The sequence below is a fragment of the Schistocerca nitens genome, chromosome 7 (genome assembly GCF_023898315.1).
Source record: "Schistocerca nitens isolate TAMUIC-IGC-003100 chromosome 7, iqSchNite1.1, whole genome shotgun sequence".
Lineage (NCBI taxonomy): Eukaryota > Metazoa > Arthropoda > Insecta > Orthoptera > Acrididae > Schistocerca > Schistocerca nitens.
The window spans coordinates 408,823,133-408,835,212 of NC_064620.1; the positions used below are offsets into that span (position 1 = coordinate 408,823,133).

Here is a 12,080-nt window from a genome sequence, read left to right on the forward strand (position 1 = left end):
AGTTTTCAGTATCACTAACTGAAATTTGTTGCAAAAGTCTATTATCTTTATGATATTGCAGTGCCGGTGTTATTCCGAATTACGATGTAAAGTTTCGGAAATGCTTCCACCCTTGGTCCAAAAGCCAACATCATGCCCTTTTGGACGTCAGATAAATCGCTCTGTATCCTCACTGTGACAATGATCGCGCTCTTTACCGCTCCCCCCACCCTCCCCTCCCTCCCGCCCGTCACGTTTTATATACCCTCCACTGATAGTGCTGTCACCTGTATCTGCGAGTGTTTATTGCACAGTCATGTCGAATTTAGACGATGGTCACATTAATGTGACTGGACCATGCAGGAATACGCATCCTGTCTTTAGACAGAATGAATGCTTTATATATCCGAGAACTCCCGATTTAGTTCTGAAACTACATGACTTTCATGCATCCTCCCATTTAAGACGAAAGGTGCGAGCAACTTACGTGGTCGGTTCATCGAGGAAGATGACAGAAGGGTTGCTGACCAGTTCCTGGGCGATGGAGAAGCGCTTGCGCTGACCGCCGGACAACTTATCCGTGAATGTGTCACGGCACTCCAAGAGGCCCAGCACATTCAGGACCTCGTCCACCTACAAAAGAGGAGACCACGTGTATATAATTCTGGTACTTCCACAGGACTGGTGGAGTGCGTCGAAGGTCAGTACGATAGAGAAGAATCGTACCAAAATGTGATAGAGGAGAAGGAGGGAGTCGATGTGGCAATATGGCAAGAGTCTAATAGAACACAGATTGGTTTCAGCTCAAATAACTCAGTACGGGTCGATGATGTATCAATGGAACTGCTTATATCTGCCGGGATTACGAATTAGAAAGCAACATGAAATGGTGTCAAAAATCTGTGAAATGACCAACCACTTCGTTTTGATCTCCATATGGTGGGGAAAATAATGAGTTGTCTGAAGTGAGGCAACCGTGGCAACAACTAACCATCGTGCCTTGGTCAACGGCTAGTCGTCAGATAGCATCTACGTCTACATCTACATACATACTCCGCAATCCACCATACGGTGCGTGGCGGAGGGTACCTCGTACCACAACTAGCATCCTCTCTCCTTGTTCCACTCCCAAACAGAACGAGGGAAAAATGACTGCCTATATGCCTCTGTACGAGCCCTAATCTCTCTTATCTTATCTTTGTGGTCTTCCCGCGAAATGTAAGTTGGCGGCAATAAAATTGTACTGCAGTCAGCCTCAAACGCTGGTTCTGTAAATTTCCTCAGTAGCGATTCACGAAAAGAACGCCTCCTTTCCTCTAGAGACTCTCACCCGAGTTCCTGAAGCATTTCCGTAACACTCGAATGATGATCAAAGCTACCAGTAACAAATCTAGCAGCCCGCCTCTGAATTGCTTCTATGTCCTCCCTCAATCCGACCTGATAGGGATCCCAAACGCTCGAGCAGTACTCAAGAATAGGTCGTATTAGAGTTTTAGAAGCGGTCTCCTTTACAGATGAACGACATCTTCCCAGAATTCTAACAATGAACCGAAGACGACTATCAGCCTTCCCCACAACTGCCATTACATGCTTGTCCCACTTTATATCGCTCTGCAATGTTAGGCCCAAATATTTAATCGACGTGACTGTGTCAAGCGCTACACTACTAATGGAGTATTCAAAAATTACGGGATTCTTTTTCCTATTCATCTGCATTAATTTACATTTATCTATATTCAGAGTTAGCTGGCATTCTTTACACCAATCACAAATCCTGTCCAAGTCATCTTGTATCCTACAGTCACTCAACGACGACACCTTCCCGTACATCACAGCATCATCAGCAAACAGCCGCACATTGCTGTCCACCCTATCCAAAAGATCATTTATGTAGATAGAAAACAACATTGGACCTTCCACACTTCCCTGGGGCACTCCAGATGATAGCCTCACCTCCAATGAACACTCACCATCGAGGACAAAAAGTCCAAAACAATTCAGCAAAAAATATCGAAGTAAAACACAAAGCCCGACTTCTCAGTATAAATTACAGAGGTAAGGTTTAAGAAAAGATAGACTAATGTCTAAAAAATACCGACGTGAAAATAATCTTTGTCACCACTCATCAACTGAAAAACATATTAAGAGAGACAATATAAAGAAAAAAGGATTCTGATAGTTTCACAGTCTCGGGCGACTGCCAGATCAGCTGTTCAGATTTCACCAAAAATAATATTGAACAAGCTGGGATAGGAGACTGTACATACAATTTAAAGAACATACTGAAGCTACAAAGACTACATAATCTTTTGGAAATTGTCTAGTAATACACAAACAGCATATTGACGGTATAAATGTAAATTTGTCGTGCTGGAAAAAGCAAGTTACTGAGTCTCTTGAGGAGCCTAAAATTTTCCGCAACTCTAGGAGCCGGACAATTTACTTAATGACCAAGAAGTAGTAAATATTCCAGAATTAGAATCAAGAACAGCTGGCAACTAGAGTAGCATACAGGCAGATATCTTTCCTTTTAGTGAAGCAACTTACAGCAATTAGTAATGGCGAGTCTTCTGGTCCAGATAACATAAAAATGTTACTACTGCTCCACCACTGTGGATGTTGCCGAACGCTGACTACTGGATACCATACGAAAGGCGCAGCACTGTTCTCTTACACATGGCTTCCGGCTTTCAGCCACCAAGACATGCATCATGCACTTCTGTTGCTGTTGTGCTGCCCATTTACAACCAGAACTCTGCCTCGACGAACAATTGCTCACTGAAATGGAGTCTTATCTCCTTGGACTGGTCTTCACTGCTTAGTTGACGTGGTTTCCCCATCTTTACCAACTTAAGCGAACGTGCTGGTCACATCTCAATACTATTAACTGCTTCTCTAACACCAGTTGAGGCACAGACCACCCTGCCATTTTGCAGCTTTACAGAACTCTGATACCGTTCCGTTTTGATTATGGGAGTGCGACATATCGCTTGGCATTACCTATAGAATTGGGGATGCTTGATTGGATACGCCATTGTGCGGTGTGACTTGCGACAAGTGCTTTTTGGAACAGTTCTATGGACAGACTAGACATAGAGGCTGGGGGCGCTCCAATACAGACCAGGCTCCAAAACCTGCTGCTCAACAATGCGATGCACATTCAATGAACTCCCGAGCATCCAATATACAATTTTCTTTTCCTGGTAGGGAGATCCGCCTCCCGCAACAGAGGCCCAGGACTGGAGTCACGACTGCAGTTCACAAGCAGTGTCTACAGTGACAAGGTTTAAGCCACATTAGTTCCTAATTTTCAGGTCTTAGAATTCTGTATCGCGTCTGTAGATCTCTTGAAGCATTCAGTGAGTAAAGCGGTTCTGCAGAACGCACACAGTCTGGAGTAAGACCCCATATATTCATGCCAGTGAGCCGTAACTATATACACTATTAGCCATTAAAAATATTACACCACGAAGATGATGTGGTACAGACGCGAAATTTAACCGACAGGAAGAAGATGCTCTGATATTCAAATGATTAGCCTTTCAGAGCATCCACACAAGGTTGGCGCCGGTGGCGACACCTACAACGTGCTGACATGAGGAAAGTTTCCAACCGATTTCTCATACGCAAACAGCAGTAGACCGGCGTTGCTTGGTGAAACGTTGTTGTGATGCCTCGTGTAAGGAGGAGAAATGCATTCCATCACGTTTCCGACTTTGATAAAGGTCGGATTGTAGCCTATCGCGATTGCGGTTTATCGTATCGCGACATTGCTGCTCGCGTTCGTCGAGATCCAATGACTGTTAGCAGAATATGGAATCGGTGGGTTCAGGAGGGTGATATGGAACGCCGTACTGGATACCAACGGCCTCGTATCACTAGCAGTCGAGATGACGGGCATCCTCTCCGCATGGCTGTAACGGATCGTGCAGCCACGTCTCGATCCTTGAGTCAACAGATGGTGACGTTTGCAAGACAACAACCATCTGCACGAACAGTTCGACGACGTTTTCAGCAGTATGGACTATCAGCTCGGAGACCATGGCTGCGGTTACCCTTGACGCTGCATCACAGACAGGAGCGCCTGCGATGGTGTACTTAACGACGAACCTGGGTGCACGAATGGCAAAAAGTCATTTTTTTTCGGATGAATCCAGGTTCTGTTTACAGCATCATGATGGTCGCATCCGTGTTTGGCGACATCGCGGTGAACGCACATTGGAAGCGTGTATTCGTCATCGCCATACTGGCGTATCACGCGGCGTGATGGTGTGGGGTGCCATTGGTTACACGTCTCGGTCACCTCTTGTTCGCACTGACGGCACTTTGAACAGTGGACGTTACATTTCAGATGTGTTACGACCCGTGACTCTACCCTTCATTCGATCCCTGCGAAACCCTACATTTCAGCAGGATAATGCACGACCGCATGTTGCAGTCCTGTACGGGCCTTTCTGGATACAGAAAATGGTCCACTGCTGCCGTGGCCAGCACTTTCTCCAGATCTGTCACCAATTGAAAACGTCTGGTCAATGGTGGCCCAGCAACTGGCTCATCACAGTACGCCAGTCACTACTCTTGATGAACTGTGGTATCTTGTTCAAGCTGCATGGGCAGCTGTACCTGTACACGCCATCCAAGCTCTGTTTGATTCAATGCCCAGGCGTATCAAGGCCGTTATTACGGCCAGAGGTGGTTGTTCTGGGTACTGATTTCTCAGGATCTATGCTCCCAAACTGCGTGAAAATGTAATCACATATCAGTTCTAGTATAATATATTTGTCCAACCAATACCCGTTTATGATCTGCATTTCTTCTTGGTGTAGCAATTTTAATGGCCACTAGTGTATATGGTATCTGTTCCTTCGGACATGCCCGAAAGAACAGATACCATCTTCATATAAATACTTAAGGCTCACTGGCCGTTTGATCATGTTTTGTGCGGATGCACGAACAGTGCCCTAACTCTTACTGGATTCGGTTAAGCCGCGAGTAATGGGCAGGGGCACTACGAATATAGTGCGGGACAGTAAGTTGGCAATGTGGGTCTCACGGGAGGCGTGCCAGAGATTCTTCATTTCAGTCGCACTATCCTCTGTGCCTTCGGGGGCTCAGATGGAAAAATATCAGTAGTGTGAGAACAGCGTGGTACAATGTAGTCAATAACATCATCAGCACTAATGAACGTCTCTTTGCCATCGGTTTAAGTGACACTAACCTCTGCAGCAAATGCAACCTCGTTGATTGTGTGCCTCATCGTTACACTTGTGGAGATCGGATTATCAACTGGAAGTGGACCAGGGAGAAAATTGCTCAAATAACAAGAACTTCAGCAAAAAATGTACCGACTAACATTTTCTTCAGACCAGAGGAAAGTTACTACCCTCAGGCAAAAAATAACGCAGTGATTTGGTTAATGGGCAAATATACAAGTTATGTTTTTAACAATATTAGGGGCGATGAACATATTGAATACAAGATGTATATGGAAAATGAATTCGAGAAAATACTTAAATATCAGAATCACAATAAGAAATATGGTAACATGCTCCGAATTGTCTTCAACAGAATGGGTATAGGTTAGGAACGGGATTCCTAGTAGAGAGGGAATTGGTTGGGTCACGTTCCCGACCCTAACCTCACCTGCAAGTCACACATGAAAAATAAATCAGTAGTACGGCAGATACAAGAATATGGCGACAAAAATCTGGTGTCTGATGTACAGGAAGATCTTGACCTCCTTATGGATGCGTTTAGAAGGCTGGAACTGTCAAAAATAACAAGGCAGTGAAGTATTTTGCGATGTCGCTGTTCGGGACTGCTCTTCTGTCCACGTAATTTACCCTGGAAGGAACACACATCAAGGATTGACTGAATGATTAATTTGGGTCTGGGAAATGATGATGAGGAACCGGCTGCAGAAAAAGAAAATGTGCATGCTGAACTGCCACCAGTTGAAGGTGACAGTGAGGGTGCTAAATTGTGTTACTGCTAAAGACTAATTTTTTGAATGCTGTAATTTATGACTGCAATTATCTGTCACCTTATTTATGTCATTTCATTGTAGCCATTTTTGTTACTGTTTTCGTGGAATAATAAAAATAAAAAATAAAAAAAAGATGGATAGAGCGTCTGCCATGTAAGCAGGAGATCCCGGGTTCGAGTCCAGGTCGGGGCACACATTTTTATCTGTCCCCGTTGACCTATATCACAGCCTGTATGCAGCTAAGAATATTCATTTCATTGTATTGATTTAATTGTAACTTCTCACATAAATGTTACGCTTAAGCGCCATTTAACAACAACGAAGAAGTCAGGATAGTCATCCAGCACTAAGGTGCTTTAGCTCTTCCATGCAAGTGTTTCATATATTTGGATGTATCATTTAAGAAAAAGGATGGTAGCCATAAAGTGGGATCAAAGCTTACACGTAACGCCTTGGCGTTCCTGTTCCAGAAAATATGACATGAACTTAATGGGGTAGAGATTGATCGTTCACTTGATGTTGGCGTAGCATCAACACATAAAATATATGTGTCATCCTCACCCTGGGATTTGAATGGTGTAGAAAATGCAGGATGGTTCATAGACGAACATGTGGGCAGAACAGCAGAAGAGTACCGCCGATTCACTGCATGCATAGACGGATAGCAACTCATACATTCAAGGAGCTCAAGGGCAAAATCAGTTCATCATCAATAAACTATATGGAAAATGCCATACATCACTGTGGCAGACGAGGAACGTGTGAAGCTTTTAAAAATTCTGAATACCAGTGCATATCTACCATTGACTTCCCGCTCATGGGGTTTTTGACTATCCAGTGCCACTGACAGCGAGCAAACACAGGCCATTAAAACCTCCGTGCTGCGGGAAACACTAAGATTCATCATACTGGTATTTCAGAACAACAGAAGGGGAAATTTAGCACATGATTCCGCCGTATTTTACAACCGTAATTTAACTAATGCCAGAATCTACTTGAATTCAGAATTCTATCCATATGACAGTTTACTGCTACAGCGTGACCAGAATGTACACAGGCTAGCATTTTACATGTATGCCAGGTCTTACTATGAAGGTACTGAAGAGGAAGAATGCTTACTAAGTCCACGGAAATTCAAGGAACTCGAACAATTATCGTAATAAACTGTTATAAGCAAGATAAGATCATTAAAACAGGATCAAGTTGAATTTGAATCCTCTTAAAAAATTTCCCAGCGTACGCTCTAATTCTGAATGAGTGTGTCATTAACTGTTGCTCACTTACTAGTGTTATCCAGCGTACTGTACAAATGACCAAGTTCTGTGTCGTACCCACAGCATTTCGCAATGACGATTTTTAGTATGAACGTCGTTGCTAACATTCAATGTTTCTATGATGATGAGGGTAGACAATTCATATTTAGAGATGTTGCATTCATGGTCTATACAGAAGATGCTGGTATAATAGAGACATTCACAGCAAGAATTGCATCACCGAGGCCTTTCAAGGATATGAATATCGCTAAAATACGGAAGAGTGCAACGTGGTTAACATGTTTCCTCCATGGACTCCACTGGGATGATCCTGGTAAACCTCACAAAGATATTGTGACTGCACTTTGAATATTCGATCATCCTGATACCATCATCGACGCCAAAGGAAAAGTGAAGATCACGTGGATATAACGAATCTTCAAATTTGCATCTATTCAAGACCTGGAAGTCTACTAGTGCCCTGCTATCCATCAGCTCAAGAAGTAGATGTGTCAAAATAGGGTTGTGTCCGCTTGTGAAAATGTAAAATTTCTTTTAAGTTGGATTAATGAAAATATGAGTTTTTTTTTACCGCACAATTTCTGTTTCTTTCTAGATAGCTCCTGCCTAGATAGTATGTAGCTTTCCCCTGATCCTATTTCTGTGGCTTTGTTCGAGCACAGGTGATATAATTTCAGACATTCTTCCTATATGTGTTTCAAAGCGGACACGATCACGCGCCGCCTGTTTCCGATAGGCGAAATCCCATTCAATGATAACATATACTTTATATTCTTCCATCTTAAACGTTACGTCCCTGATGCTTCAAACTAATACCTTGTGCAGCCTGCACAGCCTTTATATACATTTTTAAAGGTGGGGATTTGTGAAATAACAATGAAGACGTATGGTAACAAATAAATTTTTAATTCAGACATAAATATTCACAGTAGTAATACAGCCTTACATTCACAAATCTTGTTGTTTTTGCAAGTACGGCTTGGACAGTTATTTGTATGTCAAACTTAAAAAATATTCTATTTGCACATGCACTCAGAAAATCAAACATGCTCATGAAGTGCAAAAGAGAGGAATACAGTAAAGCAATTTTTCCTTCATTTACAATTTTTTTTGACTTTTTTGATGATTCTAGTTCAATTTTTAAACTTATATACAGCACTCAGACAATCACACATGCTCATGAAGTGCAAAAGAGAGAAATACAGTAAAGAAATTTTTCCTTCATTTACAATTTTTTAACTTTTTTGATAATTCTAGTTCAATTTTTAAACTTATATACATATACTGTACGTTTTTAACTTTTTTATAATCTTTATATCTTTTCCAGCACATGGTGCTTATATTTTCATGCATACACAGTATGCTACTTATTAAGAAAACAATAAACATGATGTGATTACAAACAGGCATACATAGTTACACAGGAATCCACACTCAGAGGCACTCGCAAGCATACACACAGACACACAAGCAATTACACATGCAGGCACACCATACACCACACACACATACAATATTTACATTACAATAAAAGAACCATACTATTCGGCCCAAGTTCTCACTGAGCCAGTCACAGACAGACACACACACACACACACACACACACACACACACACACACACACACACCTCTCTCTCTCTCTCTCTCTCTCTCTCTCTCTCTCTTTCACACTGTCGGAGCTCGCCGCCCCCACCCCACCTCTCCTGCTTTAAGTAAATAGTGTGGGTAGGGGAGGGTTTCGATCCAGTAATCACAAATGGCTTTTTTAAGAGTTGACAATCCAACTTTGGACTGTAGCACAGTGTACACCTCATGACCTCGTGATCGAATACTCATTTGCTGTACCGTATCTGGAGATTGTGGCAGAGCACTGCGAACACCACCGTACAGGCAAAGGTAGTAGTCTTTGAACATGAGGACACATGACATGGCATGTCGCACACCATTAGCCTTCCTCTGGGCAGCTCCACCTATTGTACGATATGCGTACATTTTGCATGTTGGATCCACAAACTCCACAATCGGCAATCCACCTGCCTCATCATTTATCAAGCCGATAACCTTGTTTTGAGGAACAACACCATAAAACGGCTGCATATCCTGATGTGTGGAATTCATTACCATGACACCTAATTATTTCATATGAAACACAGTTCTTCACCAAATAGATGAAGCTATCTGTATCCATATAAAGTGACTTTGGTACCACAAAATGAGTTTTAGTAAATTCATACTGGAAGTGGTGCATGAGGAGTTTGGAGATGTCCAGTATACACATACCCAAATAGATAGTTTTCGTAAATTCTACTGAAACCTTCGGCATCTCCACAGCAACAAAGTTGTCACTGAAAACAGTGACTGCATTAAATTTGGTCTGGTGATGCACTTTCTTACGCCCCAACTCCCATCCCATTCAGCCTTAATCAAAATATCGTGTTCATTTCTTACATTCTGTGTGGTTTTAAAAAATTTGAATTATAATTTATAAAAATCTTTTCCAAAAACAATATTTGTGCCCACCCTATGTTCGTAATTTAATTCAATCTACTCCTTCAACCAGCGGGACTGATTGAAGGAGATAGCCCAGGCGATTCTATCTAGCTCCACCCCTAAGCTAAGACACTACTGGAGATTACGATCATGAATTATGTACCTCCGCTTGGGTCCAACAGCGGTATCAGCTCAGGTATAGTGCTTCCTCATGGAACTTGTTGCTCTGGACATAATGGCATTTTGCTTGTCATTTCATGCATACTAACAGTGTATATGAGGTCTGTTTCCACTACATACCCTACATCAGACTCAGCCGCCAGAAACATTATTTTTCCACCTAATCCCTCTAATTCGTTTTTGGGCACCTACTGAAACCCACCAACCGGGAGTGGTTGCATCATGGGGTACCTGTACAAGTTTTTCACATACAAATGTAGAATATAACTTGAATCGAGAGTTGCGTTGAACCCCACACCCATTCGTGGATTATTTGCCTTGTCATGTCTATGTACACACTGGAAAAGTCCTCCACGGATCCCGCACTCATAAAAAAGAAGATGTCCGATGTCTTGAGCATCGCGTTCCAGGACAACTCAAGTGCTGTGCAATAAAAGATGGGATCCAGAGAGTACATAACATGCATACACTCTTGAACTTTTCAAAAACATCCATAAAGAAGGACACGTCAGTGTCCATGTATGGCCTTGACTATTCACCGACATTGGGAATGTTGAATTCCGACTAGATATTCGCAGCATGCTCATAGTCTGCAATAGTTATGAATTGCTTGTGATTACTGGCAAATGCATCTGCGTTAGATAGTCTAGTTCTATAGAGTTTTGTCTTGCTATTCAGATACTCGTAAGGGAAAGCTCTTTTCCTAGTCACAAGTCGAAAATTTTCCTCATTAGGCTATGCAGATTGGGTGATGTGCATATTCTCCTGAGGTAGAGTGTCAAGTTTCTGGAGTGAACGCTGCATGAAAAGTAGTCAAGGAAGTGAAATGTAATTCTTTGCGTCATTCACTTCAAGAAATAAATATACTTCTTTACACTTGCAGGCAGGACTCATAACTGATTTTTCTCCCAGCCAAAATTAGCCAATTGCTGAACTAGACATTGAGCGCCATACCCATATAAATTATGGAAAAAAACGGGTGTGTACCTTGGTGAAAATGAAATGTCGTGTGACGAGGGCCTCCCGTCGGATAGACGGCTCGCCTGGTGCAAATCTTTCGATTTGACGCCACTTCGACGGCTTGCGCGTCGATGGGGATGAAATGATGATGATGATTAGGACAACACAACATCCAGTCCCTGAGCGGAGAAAATCTCCGAACCAGCCGGGTATCGAACCCGGGCCCTTAGGATTGACTGTCTGTCGCGCTGACCACTCAGCTACCTGGGGCGGACTGTACTTTGGTAACTGGAACTTCGAATAGCATGCATTGTGAGCTGCACCATGGAGGTTCCCAGTAAGATGACAATGATCTCTAAGGGGAGTTTCAGCTTTCTACACTCCTGGAAATTGAAATAAGAACACCGTGAATTCATTGTCCCAGGAAGGGGAAACTTGATTGACACATTCCTGGGGTCAGATACATCACATGATCACACTGACAGAACCACAGGCACATAGACACAGGCAACAGAGCATGCACAATGTCGGCTCTAGTACAGTGTATATCCACCTTTCGCAGCAATACAGGCTGCTTCTCTCCCATGGAGACGATCGTAAAGATGCTGGATGTAGTCCTGTGGAACGGCTTGCCATGCCATTTCCACCTGGCGCCTCAGTTGGACCAGCGTTCGTGCTGGACGTGCAGACCGCGTGAGACGACGCTTCATCCAGTCCCAAACATGCTCAATGGGGGACAGATCCGGAGATCTTGCTGGCCAGGGTAGTTGACTTACACCTTCTAGAGCACGTTGGGTGGCACGGGATACATGCGGACATGCATTGTCCTGTTGGAACAGCAAGTTCCCTTGCCGGTCTAGGAATGGTAGAACGATGGGTTCGATGACGGTTTGGATGTACCGTGCACTATTCAGTGTCCCCTCGACGATCACCAGTGGTGTACGGCCAGTGTAGGAGATCGCTCCCCACACCATGATGCCGGGTGTTGGCCCTGTGTGCCTCGGTCGTATGCAGTCCTGATTGTGGCGCTCACCTGCACGGCGCCAAACACGCATACGACCATCATTGGCACCAAGGCAGAAGCGACTCTCATCGCTGAAGACGACACGTCTCCATTCGTCCCTCCATTCACGCCTGTCGCGACACCACTGGAGGCGGGCTGCACGATGTTGGGGCGTGAGCGGAAGACGGCCTAACGGTGTGCGGGACCG

General features: G+C 43.5%; 1 protein-coding gene across 2 annotated transcripts in view; it reads right to left on the reverse strand.

Annotated features, from left to right (window-relative positions):
- The window catches only part of LOC126195008 (ATP-binding cassette sub-family G member 1-like), a 361,717-nt gene that overhangs the window by 123,487 nt on the left and 226,150 nt on the right, over positions 1–12,080 (reverse strand). For both annotated transcript variants that reach the window (XR_007538545.1, XM_049933433.1), the window contains exon 4: positions 467–612. Coding sequence is in view for 1 of the 2 variants with exons in the window: in XM_049933433.1 (XP_049789390.1) it covers positions 467–612 (146 nt within the window). In the remaining variant the exon portion in view is untranslated. The remainder of the gene's footprint in view (positions 1–466; positions 613–12,080) is intronic.